Below are 19,320 nucleotides of genomic sequence, written 5' to 3'. Positions count from 1 at the left end.
TTTCACACTGGAAGTTCCACATCCTGATGGAATCCCAGGATCAGATTTTTTTTTTAAATCAAGGTACAAAATGAGAATGAATCTTGGCCATCTGGGTGGACTCAAAGGACACCAGAGTCCCTGCATTCTCCTAGTCCACTCTTCACCAGAAGCCTCCCGGTTCTCATCCTTCTTCTTCACTAGGATTTGGAATGGAGTGGATGCGAGCCCCAAGATCCCACGAATGGTCCCTGCCTAGATTCACACTTTCGTGTATGCCGTACAACTCAAGCAGTTTAGTAATCCTACTCCTCACCTCCCATTACTCACCAGAGCCGTCCTGCACTATGGAGTAGAAAGGAAATATTTGCACAAGATATCAGCCTGAACATGAGAAGGACCTCACTGGTTATCTAGGACAGCCCATTCATTTTTAGCCAAGGAAACCGGGGACCTGACAGGAGATGGGCTTTTCCCAAGGTCACTCAGTAAGAAGCAAATAGTGCAGCCAGGATTTGAACCCAGGTTCTCTGACTCCAAGCCCAATATTCTTCCCACCACACTATAATTCTAGACCCAACATTGGCCAAGACCAGGTTTGGATTTCGCCTCTCACACTTACTACTTATGTGACTGTCACTCAGAGCCTGAGCTTCCTCAGCTATAAAATAAGGGTGATAATGCCTATAGCGCCTACCTCATGTGACTGTTCCAAAGTTGGGGGACAGCTAGGGGGTACAGCGGATAGCCAGACCTGAGGTCAGGAAGGCCCGAGTTCAAATCCCATCTTGGACACTGTCTTAGTAGCATCACTTGACTTCTGCTTGCCTCAGTTCCCTTAGCTACAAAATGGGAATGATAATATCGCCCACCTCCCAGGAGTGTTGGGAAGACAAAATGAGATATCTGTTAAATGCTTTGCAAATCTTCCAGCACTGTAGACACACTTGCTAGCCATCAGCTACCCAGCAAGCCTGAAGCCTGTAATGACGCCCGTTTTTCATGGTTGCTCTGCTCCTCTCTCCTCAAGGCCCCAACTCTGTACCCCACTTCCCATTTTCAGACGAGGCCTTTGTCTCTCCTTTTCCTCAGTCTCTGAAAGCCTGAGGTGAGTGATAAAACCAAAGGCCATGCACACGTGTAAGTCTGAAGGACTCTTTGTGAGTCGCTGCACTTCCAACACTCAGAAGTAGGCTCACGTCCAACGTGACCCAGGTATTTAGCCAGGCTAACGTTCTCTGTACGTGGACCGTACACTTAGAGGTGAAATGGCTGCTACACAGAGGCAGCATAGCTTCAGAAGAAGGTGTCATTGCCATTTTGCAGATGGTGAAACTGAGGTCAGAGACGTTGTCACCTACCTACGGTCTCACCACTAGAACAGATGAGAGCCAGGATCTGAACTCGGGTTCTCCTGGTTCCAAGTCTAGTACTCTCCTGCACTAGCCCCCCAACCGGTCTCCTTGTCTCATGCTTCTCCCCACTCCGGTCTGTCTTCCACACAGCTGCTCCAGGTGCTTCTCCTACAGCAGAGGAGTGGCCGTGTCCTCAACAAATGTCTCCTTATGAGCGTCAAACTCACATGGGGTATTCAAAGCCCTTCCCAGCCTGGCCCTTGCTATGTGGGCAATCTTGATCTACTTTCACCCTTTCTACATGCCCCCCCAAGACCCAACTCCCCCGGCCCACGTCCTGTTCCATGCCCACAGCACGCCATCACCCAGCTGCCCTTTCACTGGCCCATTTCTGGGAAGCTCTCTCCTCACTTCTGCCTCCTTGCTTTCCGGGCTTCCTTAAAGGCTCGGCCCAACTTCCACCTTCTGCAGGAGGCCTTGCCTGGTCCCCCCAAGCTCTTACCCTGCGCCTTCTTCTCTCAGATTACGTTCTCTGTCAATATCATAGTGCTGAGCTACTTCCGTGATGCCTTCCCCATTAGAGCGCACGCCCCTTGAGGGCAGGGCCCATGGGATCGCCTTTCTCGCACATAGGAAGCATTTAAGAAATGCTTGTCAATTAAATAAATGCTAACAAAGAGGAAGAAAGCAGAAGATGGAGAAACATCTACATGGTAACCACCATAACGTGAAGGAAAGCAACACGGAGGGTCTCTGGATCCAGGCTGAGCGAAGCGGCGGCTCGCTAGGACTTCAGAGGACCTAATGGGGAAGCATATTCGGTGCCACACGGCAAAGAGAGAGAGTGTGAGGAGGCACGTTTTCAGGCCTGGGCAATATGTTGATTTGTTCCCCTTGGCTTCATGTCAGAAGAGAATGTTTTTAGGGGCTGAGGGGAGGCATTGGGAAGTAATGCTGGTGTTTAAAAAAAAAAAAGCATTTACTAGATGTGTGACCCTGGTCAAGTCACTTAGCTCCAATTGCCTTGCCAAAAAAAAAAAAAAGAACATCAATAAACTGGGGGGTTTTTTTGCTTTTTTTTTTTTTGATGAGGCAATCGCGGTTAAGTGACTTGCCCAGGGTCACACAGCTAGTAAGTGTCATGTGTCTGAGGCTGGATTTGAACTCAGGTCCTCTTGACTCCAAGGCTGGAGCTCTATCTACTACGCTACCTAGCTGCCCCAATAAACTGTATTTTCAATAAAATTAAGTATTTGGTAAAATCTCAAGTATTACATAGATATGCTTTTATTCTTTCAGATGAAATAGAAAATATAACAACAAACCAAAAAGTGTGTGTGGGAAAGACAGAAAAAGAGATCCAGGGTTTCAGGAAGACAGTGAGGCAGAGAGTTTCTGTGTGTGAGAAAACAGCAAAGTCACCAAAAACACAGCTTTTTTTTTAAATCTAGAAACAGCTAAGCAAATCCAGGTGTGCTCCAAACCCGCATCAGTCTCTTCTATTTTCTTCAATGTATCCTCTCTGCTCCTTCTTTCAAATAAAAAAGGAAAAGAAAAGGCTTCTACATTAGTTGCCCCTGCATTCATTGAAATGCACAGATGTTCTGGCTTTGTTTCCCTGCTGCTACTAATAAGAAGTTATCACGCACACAGTTTTAATCCACACTGCTTGTGTCTTTTTCTAGGAGATTAATCCAGTCCCTTATGGTACAAGAGTAAACAAGCTCTCCTGGCTCAGGGAAATGGAGGGGACTAGCCCCACTGGCTCGTAAGATACTGGCACCTTTTAAACTATTTAACGCTCCAGAATCAGCATCCCTCTGGGGGCGGCTGAATTCTCGGTGAAAACATGTGGCCTCTACTCTACCTCCCAACCTTTGTCTCCTCTCCTCGAAGGAAACATTTCAGGCTTGCCAAGAATTTGCTTCTCGCCCCTTGCTCAGTGAGAGAGCATATGCGGCAGGCAATGGGCTGTCCCTTTGTCTGAGCCATACCCACTCCCAGGCTCAAGTTACAGCATTTCTAGGAGACGAGCACACACTCTGCACATCTGTTACAGCGTAGGGTCTGCTTGTTCCTTGTATGCTTGGGGAAACAGTCCTTGTTTTTGGACGGATGGAGGGATGGATGGAGGGATGGGTGGAGAGGTGGAGGAAGGGGTGGAGGGGTGGGTGGATGGATGGAGGGATGGGTGGAGGGGTGGAGGAGTGAAGGGGTGGAGGGGTGGTGGATGGATGGAGGGATGGGTGGAGGGGTGGAGGAGTGAAGGGGTGGAGGAAGGGGTGGATGGATGGAGGGATGGGTGGAGGGGTGGAGGAGTGAAGGGGTGGAGGAAGGGGTGGATGGATGGAGGGATGGGTGGAGGGGTGGAGGAGTGAAGGGGTGGAGGAAGGGGTGGATGGATGGAGGGATGGGTGGAGGGGTGGAGGAGTGAAGGGGTGGAGGAAGGGGTGGATGGATGGAGGGATGGGTGGAGGGGTGGAGGAGTGAAGGGGTGGAGGAAGGGGTAGAGGGGTGGGTGGATGGATGGATGAAAGAGTCAGAGACAGAAACAGAAAAAAAAATAGAGACACATATAAATGTAAAGAGAGACAAAGACAGAGTAACAGAAACATGTATCATCCTTTACAAACTTCTGCCCCAGAATTCCAACCTATGCCCCCCAAAACATCCCCCCTACAACACACAACGATCATCAACCTTTGCTTCATGACCTCCAATGGGGGAGAAGCCGTGACCTCCTAAAGCAGTCCCATCACACTCTGGGACAACTCTGACTTTTAGGAAGTTTTCCTTTTCCTGACTCCAATGCTAAATTGGAGGCCATTCTGTCTTTGGGGGCCAAGCAGAAGAAGAACCCAATCTCTCTTCCGTGTGATAACCCTTAGAGAAGACAGCTCTCACGTCCCCCTTGAGTTGGCTCTTCCCTAGACTAAAAATGTCTTCTTCCTTCAACATAAACTAAAATAACATAACTATGAGAGAAGGGAAAAGAGAAGACAAGTTATGGCCTAAAGAAAGACTTTATCTGCTAACTGAAAAAACTCCCACAAATGACAAAGAAAAATGCATCTTGGATAGAGTTCTGGACTTGAGAGTTAGTAAGACCTGGTTTCAAATCCCACCTCCAACAGTTGCTTGGTAAATGACCTTAATCCAGTCATTCAGTCTCTCTGTTTCCTCATCTATAAAACGGAGATAAATAATACCTGTAGTACATGTTCTCAGAGCTCTCGCAAGGCTCAAATGAGACAACATTCTTAAAACATTCTGCAAACTTCAGCACGTTCTCTAAATGTCAGTTATGATTGTTGCCATCAGATCCTTTACAGCTTGGTACAATTCTACAGACTACCTACAATCCTGTACCCCATAGGCCCACAACGCTGACATGCAATACTTGAGCTAAGGCACAGGAGCTATGGAGGTGGCATTTTCCCCAGCAGAACATAAGCGCTTTGATGGCAGTGATTGCTTCAGACTTGTCTTCGTACCCCGCTCCTCACACAACCCTGGCGCATCGGAAACAGTCAATGTCAACTCATGTGAATGGACCTTCCCAGGATGGAGCAAGCCCCTTACCGATTTCTCCTGGCACGTGCTTGCCTCGGAAGCGGAAGCAGGCGGTGACATTGAGGCAGTTCACCGGCTGCTGGCCATCGTAGCACTGGGGCGCCGTGATGTTGATGGAGGCTGGGAGGAAGATGGAGACATCCACTGTGATGACGGGTCTGGCCCTGTGGGTCGACAAAAAAAGGGTCAGGCTCATCCCGACAAGCCATCCTTGAACAGAGAGGGCCAAGTTGGGCATGAACACAGGAAGAGGAGAGATGGTCTGTAAATACTCTTCTCTGTGATTTGGAAAGGCTTGTTCTTAATAATTTAATGATTAACTTCACAACAAGAGGGACAGGCTGATGTGTTAATGAGATGCATATGGCCGGAGTCATAAATGAGCCACCAGATGTTGTGGGATCATTTAAAATTTCACCAGTTAAGTTCCTGGTTCCATTTTATTGGGTCTCACTGTATATACAGGAGGGGGAGTTCCTGCAAGAACGCCCTGATTAGACCCACGGCTCCTGCCTCCACGGCTCCCAGAAGCTTTTGCTTCCATCATGAGAATGACTTGAAACGTTCCAGCTGCACTCACAAGCTACCCAAGCCCCTTCCCCACCCCCACCCCCACACGGACTCAAATCTCTGTGAGGAATGAAGCTCCTGTAGATTGTAGCCTGACTTCCTCTCATCTTTACTTTCTTGTTTGGTCGTTTTCAACCACGTCTGACTCTTTGTGACCCCGTCTGGGGCTTTCTTGGCAGAGATACTGGAGTGGTCTGCCACTTCCTTCTCCAGCTCATTTTACAGATGAGGAAACTGAGGCAAACAGGGTTAAGTGACTTGGCCAGGGTCACACAACTACTAAGTGTCTGAGGCTGGATTTGAACTCAGGTCTTCCTGACTTCAGGACTGGTACTCCATCCACCACACCACCTAGCTGACCCTGATTTCTCTTAACTTAGTCCAATAATCATGCATTTATTAAGCACCTACTATGTTCCTGAGGAGGGACAAGCTTGAGCACCATCCTCCCAGTCACCCCCGCCCTCAACCTCAGTGTTATCCTCGAGTCGACCTTCAACACTCACACAAGCCTCCGTGTCCAATCTGTCGCCAGATCCTGTTGTCTCTACTTTCCCACTATCTCTCCTCTCTCCCCACCCCACTTCCATCTCCATTCATAAAGTCAGAACCTCAGTCGAAGCCCCTGTCAGCTCTAGCCTCCTACCTGGCCTCCCTGCCTCCTGCCTCCAGCCTCTCCACAAGCCAACCTTCCCACCACACAGCTGCCTGAGTGATTTTCCTAAACAACAGGTTTGGCCTCGCCAGCTGCTCCTTCCACAAACTCCAGCGGTTCCCTGTTAACTCTCCAACGAACCCTCTTTGTCCAGCATGTAAAGCCCCTCATGACCCAGCTTCTTCCTTCCTTTCCATTCTTCTTCCACACTGTTCCCCTCCTCAGCCCTAGTGGCCTGCCTACCACTCCTTACACATATTCCCATCTCTGAGACTTCCAGTTACGGGCGTGGATCTCATATGGACCAGCTGCATATACTTGTCTCCTCAATTAGAATGTAAGCTCCCTGAGGGCAGGGATGATTTTTTTGTTTTGTTTTGTCTCTGTCTCCCCAGTACCTGGTCCATAGGAAGGACTTAATAAATACTCGTCGGATAACTGATCATTCTGCCAGACACAAGTTCTCCCTGACAACTGAGTCATCTCTGAAGGAGACTGAGGATGACACCCCCATGGGAGTCATGGCGGCCGGCATGGGCCTCACCAAGGTCACTTTGTCCTGACAGAGAAAAGTGCTAGTCTGCACATCCCCCACACCACCAGCAGAAAAGGGTACCTGAGCACGCTGGGGGTGGGTGGGAGGACCTTTGAAACATCAGAGTCATGTGAGGGTATGAAGAAGATGCTCCAGGGATGGGCTGCAATCTGCACTGGTGGAGAGAACAGCTACACCATGAAGATCTCCAGCCTGCCAGCATTCTGGCTTACTCTGCTTTAACTTTGAGCACAGGTCTTCTTGTAGAAGCTGGTCACATTCCTGGCATTTCTAAAATCAACTGAGTGTCCTATAGCACTAAAGACCCTTTCAGGGGCAGCAGGGCTCAAGAGCCAGCCCTGGAGTCAGGAAAACCCAGGGGCTTACCTCTCACCTACACTGGCTGTGTGGCCCCAGGCTGGTCACTGAACCTCTCGATGTCAGAAGACTCTCAGTCACAGACTAGGTGCATATATGTATTGGTTTCCTCCCTGGGAGCTCCCCACCCAATGAAATCAGAAGTCTGGCCAAAAGCAAAAACTTCCCTGAGATAAGTAGTGAACGTGTTAGGATCCCCATTTTACAGATGAGAAAACTGAGGATCTGAGATGTTTCAAGTTCACACGCTAGTAACTCCTGTGGCTGCAGCTCAGACCCAAGTCCAAATCCATGCTTCACCTCCATCGAGGACTGGAAAAGAGCAGAGCCTCACAAAGCGTAAGCCAAGAAAGCCACCCGGCGGCCTGCCACCAATGAAAGATCTTGGGGCTTCTCTGGGAAGGGCACTGCCCTCTGGCCCAACTTCTCCTAGTCCTGCCTCAACCCTCAGACGAGTTGGGAGGGACTGAGGGCACCGGCAGGCCCACGCCCTCCAGAAATCCCATCCTGGACATCCCTGACAAACACTCAGAAAGCTGTGTTTGAATACCTCCAGGGAGGGAAGACTCGCTACCTCTCAGGGAAGACCCTTCCACACCCCAGCCAAAGGGCCGTCCTTACTCAGCCTCTGAGCCATCCCACCGGGCTGGGCACAAAGACGAAGAGAAACGTGGTCAAGCTCATCTCGGCCCAAATGACCATTTGGGAGGCAGCTTGGGTAGAGCAGAAAAAGCCTTAGCTGTCGGGTCAGAAGACCTGAGTTCAAATCTCACCTCTGACAGTTACTATCTACACAATCCTGAGAAGATCACTTAATGTCTTGGACCTCAGTTTCCTCATCTGTAAAATGAGAGGGTTGGGCTGGATCATCTCTGTGTCTTCCTCCAGTTTAAATCTACTATCCTGAGTCACAAACTCTCTGGGGCTCAGCTTCCTCATCTGTAACACGGGAGGACGAGATGGCCTCTTAAGGTCTTCCAGTTCAGTGGACCCTAATGTCCATGAGGCCAGAGGCTGGACCTCCATGCCTTAGAAGAGGCTTTGGTCTGAGCAGGGAAGGGGAGGAGGCCGGTGAGGGGAGTGGCACAGGCTAAATTTATCAAAGGGTCACGAAGCTGTACTCTACTGAGGAGCGCAGGTGGTGCATGTGTCCATCGGACACATCGGCTGGGCAGCCCTGCTCCCCCGAAACTCTGCCAGCCACTGACCAGGCCGGGGTTGCTTTTGGACCAGGAATCCTCATGAGGACGTCTGTTTCTCTTACTCCTTATCCGGATAGCGAGGACGGCACTGGCCATCTGGCAACTGACCGACTAGTCCCTCTGACGCCAATCTAAAAGAAACAACCTGCCCCCATCTAGCACTGGGATGCAGGCTCAGCCCCAGCAGCAAAGCACCCTGGGCTTCTTACGGCCAGCAGAGACAAGGCTAGGGAAAGTGCCCGAGTCTTACAGTGAGGAGGGAAAGCCAAGGGACGGAGGCCTGACCACGGGGGCTGCTTCAGTCTCTTACAAGTAGAGGTTTTGCCTCCAAGGGGAGACCATACAGGATGGCTGCTATCCATGGCAACCTGAAATGTCTGGAAAGGCTGGTGCAGAAAGGCAGGGCCTGGTCCCCCTGCCCCAGAAAGACCAGCAGGCTGGCAGAGATGGAGGAGACACACAGACAGTGAAACGTAGTGAGAGACAGAGTTCCTTCCCTACAGAACTTGGGGTCTCAGAGGATTAAACACACAGAGAGGTGTTAGTCATACACACTGCGCAGGAGGAATGTTCTGGAACAACAAACACTAGATAGTTTAGCAGTTCATCTGGGCTCGGCAGCTAGGGAGCACAGTGGATACAGCACCAGGCCTGAAGTCAAGAAGACCTGAGTTCAAATCCAGACACTTACTAATCATGTGACTCTGCGCAAGTCGCTTCACCCTGTTTGCCTCAGTTTCCTCATCTGTACAATAAGCTGGAGAAAAAAATGACAAACACTCTGGCATTTTTGCCAAGAAGATCCCAAATGGGGTCACAAAGAGTTGGGCCAGACTGAAATGACTGCACAAAGGAAGTCAGTGGGTGAACCAGGCACAGGGAACCATGGGGACACAGGTGGAGAGGGGCATTCAAGGAATAAAGAGGACAGTCTGGCCGGTGCATGGAGCACACGGTAATATCGTCAATGCTGTTGTCCAGTCATTTCACGTCCAACTCCTTGGGACCCCATTTGGGGTTTTCTTGGCAGAGATACTGGAGTGGTTTGCCATTTCCTTCTCTGGCTTATTTTACAGATGGGGAAACTGAGGCAAACAGGGTGAAGTGACTTGACTAGGGTCACACAGCTGGTAAGCATCTCAGATCAGATCTGAATCTAGGTCTTCCTGACTCGGGGCCCAGCACTCTATCCACTGTGTCACCTACCTGCCCCAGCTGTTGATAAATCTCAACTAAAATCCCACCATCCACAGGAGCTTCCCCTCATCCCTCTTAATCCCAGTATCCTCCCTCTTTTAATTAGTTCCTATTTGTCCTGTATATAACTTGCTTTGTAGCTATTTCTTAACACGTTGTCTTTCCCATTACATTGCAAGTGCCTTGAAGGCAGGGACCTTTTGCCTTTTTCTATCCCCAGCACTTAGCCCAGTGCCTGGTAAGTAGTAAGCGCTTAATAAATGTTTGCCAAATTAAATTGAATGGGCAATATGAAATGAGGCTAGAAAAGTAAGGTGGCACCAGATTATGGAAGGCCTTGAATGCCAGAGACAAATTTAAACTTAACTCAGATGGTACTAGGGAGCCAATGAAGGCTTTTGAGAAGAGTAATAAAATAACCAGATCATTGCAAAAGAGAGATTATCCTGGGCTGGAGGTGAGGAAATGGGAAGGCACATCAAGAGGGGACTGCAGGAGCCAACGTCAGTATATGTATGTGTATATGTATATGCATGTATGCATTATGCATGTGCAAAAGGGCCCCATCTCCACCCCCCAACACAGGCAGGGACGAGCAGAGAGGACGAACAGCACCCACCGTGGAAGTCAGAACGCATTCTCACCTCAACAGCACCACATGGTCCGACATGAAGGCTCCGATGGTGACATCTGAAAACGAGAATTTTGTAACATTCAGAATTCGGCTGTGGAGGCTGATGCATGAGCAGGAGCCAGAAGGACTTCTCTCCTTGTACCCCCCCTGCCATGAGTGCCACACCAAGCCAGGGTACATTTGACTGAGATGGTGCCATTCCCAAGATGGGGGACCATCCACCGCCAGGTGGCCGACTCCATCTGGATCCTTCTGTGCCTCAGCTTCCCCCTCCGTAAAAGGAGGGGGTTGGACCAAACGACCTCTTCAGTTCTCGGCGGCTCCAAATCTACGATCCTATCAACTTTTAGCCTTCAAAACGAAGGGGGAGCAAGAACGAAGATGAGAAGATGTTTTGGGCACCTGAAAGTACTTCAAGTCCCCCAAATACAGGCCTCATGTAAGTGCCTTCAGGTTCTATATCCTTAGGAATGATTCTAATGTTGCTATTATCATTGAGTGGTAGAGGGGTTAAATAAAAATTAATATTAAGCTAAAATACAGTCAAACAGTGGGGGGCAGCTTGGTGCTGAGATCACTCAGGAAGGCCAGAGGTAGAATCCTGTATCAGACTCTTGCTAGCTGGGGTGACCCTGGACAAATCCCTTAACCTGGGCCTCAGTTTATCATCTATAAAATGGGGATAATAGCAGCCTCCATATCATCGGGTTGAGGGGAGGATCCTATGAGATAATATTTGTAAAGCTCTTCACAAACTTTAAGGCGCATTATAAATTCAAGCTACTTTTTTAGCTATTACTTTACAACTATTCATACTTAAGTGATTGCAGTATCTAAAATATCACACCAACTTTTCTGTCTCCATTCACTGATTTGCTCATTTTTTACTTTCTGTTGTGCATGTGACACAAAGAATTTATCTAACCTCGGCTCTGCTACTAACCAGCTATGTGACAGCCACCCAGGGATTCCGTTTTACAGATGAGTAAACTGATGCCCGCAGAGGTCAAGTGACTCTCCCAGTATCATACGGTTGATAAGTATCTGAGTGGGGATTCACACCGAGCTCTTCTGGACTTCATGTGCACGTGTGTTATCGACAGGGCCCCTAGAGCAGGGCTCTGCTTCATGGAGGAGCTGGCCCTGAAAAATCAGAGCTGGAGCACTGTCCAGAACCTCCCCGGAAGGCACTGAACATGGAAAAAAAAACATGCTTACAGATGGGGAAACTGAGGCACAGGAAGACAGAGGGATTCTTCCTCAAGAGCATGTGACAAGTCAGGGGCAAATGAGGGGGGACAAAAGACATTTCTTAAATCCCAATTAGTTCCTCCTCCCCAGAAGAGCACCCACATATTCCGTGGCCCTCTCAGGGTCACCTGAATCATCTGATACTAATTCCCATCAGTTAGTTTCTCGTTCAATTAACCAGCAAATGCAGAGTTTCAACCACCACCACACAGAACCAAGGAGTACAAAAGGCAGAAATAAGTCAACCATCCGGGTTGGTCCGTATGTAGACCCCTGGACGGCTTAAGGCAGAGATCCTTCCCCTCAGGAAATAGTTATTAAGCACCTGCTGCACTGGACACATCAGATATACTATCCAAGTGGGAAAATAATCCCTGCCCTCAGTAAGCTTATATTCTACCAGGAGAGCTTTGTCTTTTCGAGGGGCAATAAGACAGGTTTTCGGGGCAGCTAGGTGGTGCAGTAGATACAGCACCAGCCCTGGAGCCAGGAGGACCTGAGTTCAAATCCAGCCTCAGACACTTGACACTTACTAGCTGTGTGACAAATCACTTAACCCCATTGCCTAGCCAAAAAACAAAATAAAATAAAGTTTAAAAAACAGGATTTTCTTGGCATTTCTTTTATGTTTTTTTCCTCACCATTTCTTGCTGCTCACATTCTTTTTTGAAAGGCAGTATAGCTTAGTGGAAAGAGCCTGGAGTCAAGAGACCTGGCCTCATATCTCGCCACGTTACAAGGCTCAAACAGACGCCATCCGCTAGTATATCCCCGCCTCCAGCTCGTTTGGGCAGAGCTGTCTGTACGTCATCTCCCCAGTTAAAGCGGGAACCTTTCTTTGTGGCCTCAGGGCTTAGCAGTGGCTGGCACACAGTAGGTGCTTGATAAATGCTTACTGACTGAAATGTGCAATGCTTTGCAAACCTTAAGTATTATACACAAACCAGTTATTATTATCATTATTATTATTGTTATTATGGATGAGTTGCACATGGGATATTGCCAGTAAAGCCCTTTACCAACTTGGAGGCATTAAGAAATGCCAGCTACTCTCATCCTTGGTGAGGTTGCGGTTGCTTTGGGTATTTGCTGGGGTCTGGTTTTCCCTCTCCTGGCTGCACAGAAGACATTTCCTTTCCTAATGCTGAGAAGCTCTCTTCAGATACCCATCATTCCAATTCTACCCTCCCTGTTGTCTTCTGGGTGGGGAAGGACAAGTCTGTCAAGCATTTATTGTTGCAACTGTCCCTGGGAAATTTTTCTTTATTGGAAAAAAAAGAGGAGAAGAGGGCAGTACTGGAACGGATTTGTCAGTGAAAGCTTCTGCCTCACCGCCTTGACCTTCTGCATCTCTACTAACACAGAACCCAAGGAACGCAGAGAATTACAGGAGGTGATGTAGAATGAACAACGGAGTCCCAACAGTACCCTACAAATCTCCCGCTGACTCACACGATTCCGTGGGCAAAAGCCAAAGCCCCCACCTTCTACCGCTGGGTGTTCTCATCACTCTAAGTTGACGGAAATTATTGATGAGCCTGGAAATAATTCACCTACATCCTGTGCTTAGGTTAGCTCATCTTCCTCCTGAAAACAATCCCAGAAAGCCAGACAGCCCTTACCTGGATAACCATTTCCATCCATGTCGATGCCTCCTGAGATCGACTGCCCAAACATCCGCAGCATTGGGTTTATCTGCTGTCCTGACAGTTTCTGGAAGAGATAACCAAGAGGTGACCTCATAGGAAGAAGCTGTGGTCGCCAGTAAGAACCCACAAGCACTCTGCCCCTTCCTGCCGAGGGGCTCACCCTTGACAAAAGTGGCCGGGGCAGAGGCCGGTTTGTTAAAGGAACAAATGAGAAGAAAAATGTTATGTCTCACAGGACGGGCAGTAGTAGCTAAGACAAGGTCACTTTGGTGACCTGCCTTGACTACCAATGTCAGCATTTGATGAGACTATGGGAGGCTGTGGCTCAGGGGGGAAAACTGATTTGGAACCAGCGGAAGACCCAGATTCAAATCTCGCTCTGCCACTTTCTCCTGTGTGACCCCCGACAAGCCACGTTTCCTCTCTGAGCCTCAGTTTCCTCCTCTGTAAGATAGGATGGGCAGACTAAACGGCCTCGAAGTTCCTTACAACTAGTTTTGAAGTTTAATAAATGAGGGTTAAAAACCTCCGTAGACACAACCTCATAATGCCTTAAATCTTCAAAGAAGCAAAAATCATCCGGCATATTGGAACAGCATTCTGTTTTTCCACTTACCAATCAATCAATTAACATTTATTAAGTGCTTACTATGTGCCAGGCACTGCGTTCATTGCTAGACTTGCTAGAATACATTTTTCAGGGATAGCCTGACATGGTGGAGAGGAAGCTGGACTTTGAGTCAGGAAGGCCTGGGTTCAAATCCTGCCTTTGACATTTATTATTTGTGTCCCTCTGTGAAAACCTTCTCATTTCTATATACCTCAAGCAAGTCCTTAACACTTGTTTACTCCACAAACAGGTTGTTGTCTCTGATTTCGGACAGCATTCCCACACAAGGCATTCCCCAGGCCGATGAAGCCACAGATTCTTCCCATCACACAAACAGGTCATTAAGCTGAAATGCTAAGACAACGGACAATTTCCCTCTCTGCTCTAGACTGAACTGCCTCCATAACACATTACCCAAGAGACATTAACAGAAAAGGACATCCCTTAAGTAAGACAAATGATGTCTCTCTGGAGCGGATCAAGATAATGAAACTGCAGCTCAGCTGAGGAAGCCCAGAAGCTCATGGGCTGCTCTCCTTACCCATGACCAACAAGGACCAGAGGGCTTCCCCCTGTGAAGAATCCACAACCAGGGCCTCTTTCATCCTGCTCTGCTCATCTTTCAGACAACGAGTGAACTGCCGTGTAAATACCACACAGCAAATCAGTGGGAGAATCTGAGAGACGGTCATGTACTAACCAACGATGTCTTAATTTCCATGGACAAGGATAAGCTTCCAAATATAGGAAGAGGAAGACAAAGAATGATTAAATGAATGCTTGCTTCGGTCATGACTCATCTGTGCTGCCCACCCTCAATCCTGCTACGCTCTGGTGGGTTCTTTCTGTTCCCCATTTATGGGAACTGGTAGTGTTCACGAATCAAGTCATTGCAAGTGTGGCCTTGACCTCCTTCCAACAAAATGGGACCTCAAAGAAACAAACAACATGCCTTTAGCTCTCAATGAATTAGACTTTAATTAGCACATTCATTCATTGTTTTCAACACACATAGTCTGAGATCTTGCTTTGACTGAGCTGCGTGTCAGAGACTGTGTTTCTTTTGTCGGAATGCCTAGAATTGGAGGATGAAGTCTGTTTCGCTTGATTCCTCATACACCCCCTTCCAGATATTTCTGGAATCCCATTTCTCAACTTGTATGAAAAATCTGACACAATTTGTGTTGGTAATTTTTGATGGGCGAGAGGATTTTTGTTATTATTTGCTTTCTTTTTTTTCCCCCTGGCTGCTTGCAAAATTGCATTTCTGCTGCTAAGATTTTTGAAATTTGACCGTTCTATGTGAATTGAACCTGGAATAAATCTCCTTCAGTACCTCGTGGGGTTGGATATCTTTAAATAATGTTTTGGTGAAACTTATTTAAAAAATCATTGTCACATTCTATTGACGCCTCCTATCCTTCCCAAAAGAATCTTCCTGCTCACATAAAAACTACACAAACCAAACCCTTGCACTGGCCCTATCTGCTCCTACGTGTCTCCATGGGCATCTGGAGTCCATCACTTCCTACCAAGATGAAGGGCCTGGTCGATGCCTGTCCTCCAGACAGAAGACTGGTCAGAGTTCTCAGGGCTTTCAACAGCATCCCCTTTATGCTGCTGTGGTCATTGTAGGTCTTGAGTCTCCTTTCGACCTTCCTCATCAGCTCAGTCTGCCTCCATTTCCTTAAATTTCTATTTGTCCTTTGCAATATCCCATTATGCTCACATGCCCCAATTTGGCCCCCCATTCTCTGGGTGATGGGCACATACTTCGGTGCCATCACTTTTGCTACTGTGTCAATGCATGCTTTATCCTTTATCATGTCCTTGGATGATTTTCAGGAATCTAGCTTTCAGTTTCTCGCTTTCTTCCCATTCTCCCGGAAGCCCCCTCACGCTCAGCCCCTGTTTCCAAGCCCACACTTTGAGCCCATTCCTTAAATTTCCAGCCATCTTAAGTCTTCTTCAAGTGGTGCTGATTTCAGATTTTGTTTTGCTATTTGCTCTATTATTTTGTCTGCTCTGTCTTCTACCAGGCCGATTTTATTCTTCAGTAGGCCAGCACTGTATTAAAATTCTCTATCAATAATAATAACGAACTTTTCTGTGAAGCTTTAAGGCTTGCAATACAACTTTCATATGTTGTCCCATTTTCTCCTCACAACAACCCTGGGAAGTAAGTGCTATTATTCCCATTTTGTAGATAAGGAAACTGAGGCCGAGGATAAGTGACTTGCCCATGGACACACAGCTAATAATTGTCTGAGGCTCGATTTGGATTCCGTCCAGTCTTCTTGATTCCAAGTCCATTACTTTATCCACTGTAACACCTAGCTTCCCAACAAATTCTATGTTCTTACAGTCATTTTCTAGATCCTCCCAGACAGATTTCAATTCCATCTTTATAGCTGTCAGGATCAGGAGAAGGGGTCCCTCCCAGTTCTCAGCATCCTCATCTGTAAAATGAGTGTTCTGAGGACCGTTCCACCTCTCTCTGTGGGATACGGCCTGGACCCATGATTTCATAGAGAACACCCAGGTGAGGAAGCTCCCTCTGCCAGCATAAGCTGCCTTTACTAGAACAGCCTGAGACAGTTGCAAAAAGATGCGACAGACCGAGGGACCAGCCCAAGGTCATACAGTCAGTTAAATGTCAAGAGACAGGACTAGAATCCAGGTCTTCTTGGCTTCGAGACTGGCTCTCTGTCCACTTCATGGTGATGCCCCTAAAAGAAGGGTCAGATCCACCTTCATTTGTCCACATTGAAGTACCTTCTGATAGACCCAGGTTTATTTCTGGAGCCCTTGCAAACGTTCCTTCCTTATTTTCTTCTTCTGGGAAATCCTCTGCAGTTTATTTTATCCCATAATACTTACTCATGGGGTTAGAGCATGTTTTTGGCTTCTCATTAATTTAATTAACCTAGAACCTTTTTCTGCATGCTCATTTTTTTATCCCACTTTAACGCTGATTCTGTTGCTGTCATCCAGTTGTTGGAGATGGGGAGCTGGGCTCTCCTCGGCTCTCTCACCCCATCTGGCCACAAGTCCTTCACATTCTATTTCTCATCATTAGAGTGAGGAGGCAGGTGGAAAGGCAGGAGGAATCCAAAGATGGGCATTTGATTTGAGACTCAGAAATATGGAGCTGCTATTACTCTAAGGTAAGTTATGGAAAAGACATTTTGTGAACTATGGGTAAGCCCCTGGGTCAGCGACCTCACTGGTGTGGACACAAGGTACTACAAGTTACAGTAGAAAGAGAAGCGGGTTTGGAGCCAAGGACCTGGGTCCCAACCCTGGCTCTGCTGCCCACCACCTGTGGGACCCTGGGTAAGTCCCTTCCTCTCTGAGTCTCAATTTCCCCAACCATAAGACAATAAATCAAGTCAACTTGATGTGACGTGCCTACTATATGTGGTCACCATACCAATGGCTCAGTATGCAATGGCAGTTTCGTGAAAGCACGGCACCTCTCCTAAAGGAGCTCACATCTAATAGGGAGATAACATGCAGGCAAGTGTGGCCAAACAAAATATATACAAGGATAACTAAGGAATTGGACGAGGTGACCTTAATGTCTCTTCCAGTTCTAAATAAGCTCCTGTGATCTTTGCAATAATACTGATGATAACCCATCCATGCCCACGAGGCTCCTGTCTGTGTCCTCCAATAAACCCACCGCAGAGAGCCCACTCAACATGCCAGGAGCCTTCTTTGTGGCATTTTGACATGGTGGACCACGTAATACAGGAGCTACCTATCACAGACCCAGCCTTTTCTCCCTGTTCATCAATTTTTGCAGGTAGCTAGGCAGTGCAATGGCTTGGACTCTAGGCCTGGAATCAGGAAGTCCTGAGTTCAAACCTGGCCCCAGACACGTCCTGGTTGTATGAACCTGGGCATCTAACTCTGCCTCAGTTTCCTTATCTGTAAAATGAAGAGGAATCTTAACACCTGCCTCCCAGGGTTATAGTAAGGATAAAATGAGATAATATTTATAAAGCACTATCTAAATGTGACTTGACTTTACAGTGTATCCTTGTCTGTAACATGCCCTTTATGCACTTTTCCAGTGACTTGTGAAGGATCCTCAGCTTCAAACCTTTAAAGACTGTGGGATTCCAAGACAGGCATTCACACAGCTTCACCAGGAAAATGTTGGCCTTAAGAAGGTTAGGACCCTCATTCCAAGAAGAGAGCTTGGGTATCTCCCAAAGTCCATCCCCCCACTCTCCTCCTGCTCATTTCTAGGTGCAGCTCACCATCGTGCATGCGTGTGTGTGCGCGCGTGCGTGTGTGTGTGTGTGCGCATGCGTGTGTGTGTGTGCGCGTGCGTGTGTGCATGTGTGCATGTGTGTGCGCGCGCGCGCGTGTGTGTGTATGCACGCATGAGCACAGGAGTGTGTGTCTGAACAGCTTGCTGCTACTAACATTTATGATGACAGCTGGAGATTTTCCCATCCACCACTTTGCCCCGTCAGACACCTCTATGAAGAGCCCTGGGGCATGTCAGCAGGGCAGGGCAAAGAAACGGCTACGTGGCATGGACACTGGAGACAGACAAGGCCAGAGGAGGCCTCCCAGAGGCAGGTGTGCCCAGAGTAGGGCAGCCAAGCTGGGGGCACCAGACAAATGAACGGTATTATCAGAGACCTGGAGCCAGAAGGGCCCAAGGGCCCAACTAGCTGTGTCCTTTTATTTTACCAATGAGGAAACTGAGGCCCAGGGAGATGAAATAGCTTGCCCGAGGTCACACAGGCATTAATTGCCTGAAACAGGATTTGAACCCAGATCCTTTGACCCCAAAGCCAGGGCTCTTTCCACCAGGCCTCAGGGCCTCAAACTTACCCCTGAAGAGAGGAAGAAAGTTTTCTCTAAGGCGGGGGTTCTTAACATGGGCTTCATGAACTCTTCTTTTAAATGTATTGAAAGCTGTTTGTTTTTCTTCTAAGTTTATGTATTTTATCACACGCAATTAAAAACATGACTCTGAGAAGGGGTCCGGGCCTCACTAGACACAGAAGAGCTGAAGATCCCCCGCATGAAGGAGCCGGCCGCCCGGACATGACAAAATCTCAACAGAGTCCCCCACACTGAAGAGGAATCATTTTGAAACAGACCGACCCAAAGCCTAAATCCAGGACAGCTGGAAGCAACTTGTCTGTCTCTGTCTTTGCGAGGCGTTCTCTGACAACGCTGAGTGGGGGGGTGATTGGAGTGGGGGGAGGGGGCCATTCCGGAGTGGTGGTGTAGACTCCAGATATCCCACAGACATCTGCAGCCCATTATGGTATAAAGCCCGAAAGATAAAACTTCTGGGGTCTAGCAAAGCTAAATGAAAACAGAAGTATCAAAATGTCATCATTTGGCCCTGTCTAGATATCGTGTCCCTTACGCCATTGGGAGTGGGGACCAGTGCATGGGGGCTCTGGCGGTGCCAAGGGGGAAGCATAAAGGCTGCATCAGGGAAGAGGTGAATGAGGGTGAAGAGGAGCACCAGGGGAAGCCCACGGCCATTATCTGAGCATCACAGTCACAGAAACACTCCCATTGGAAGGGGGAGGGAGACAGGGACCACAGTGCCATCCCTATAATTTGTCACCATACACCACCTCCACTCCCAATGCCAACCCTCATGGCTGCCCCTACGAAACGATGAGGAAAACAAGGTCTTGACCTTAGCATAACAGAAATGACCACCTTTGGAAACATCATCGGGAAAAAAA

At 48.1% G+C, this 19,320-nt stretch overlaps 1 protein-coding gene across 1 annotated transcript in view; it reads right to left on the bottom strand.

The window, feature by feature from the left end:
- The window catches only part of ITGA9 (integrin subunit alpha 9), a 354,182-nt gene that overhangs the window by 260,967 nt on the left and 73,895 nt on the right, over positions 1 to 19,320 (bottom strand). Inside the window, exons 12-14 of the mRNA XM_020979532.2 lie at positions 12,952 to 13,042; positions 10,089 to 10,134; positions 4,917 to 5,071 (exon numbers count right to left, since the gene is read on the bottom strand). Coding sequence (XP_020835191.1) covers positions 4,917 to 5,071; positions 10,089 to 10,134; positions 12,952 to 13,042 — 292 coding nt within the window. The remainder of the gene's footprint in view (positions 1 to 4,916; positions 5,072 to 10,088; positions 10,135 to 12,951; positions 13,043 to 19,320) is intronic.

This window comes from Phascolarctos cinereus, unplaced genomic scaffold (assembly GCF_003287225.1).
Source record: "Phascolarctos cinereus isolate Bilbo 61053 unplaced genomic scaffold, phaCin_HiC Scaffold_4;HRSCAF=312, whole genome shotgun sequence".
Taxonomy (NCBI): Eukaryota; Metazoa; Chordata; class Mammalia; order Diprotodontia; family Phascolarctidae; genus Phascolarctos; species Phascolarctos cinereus.
This window is presented reverse-complemented; position numbering and strand designations above follow the sequence as displayed.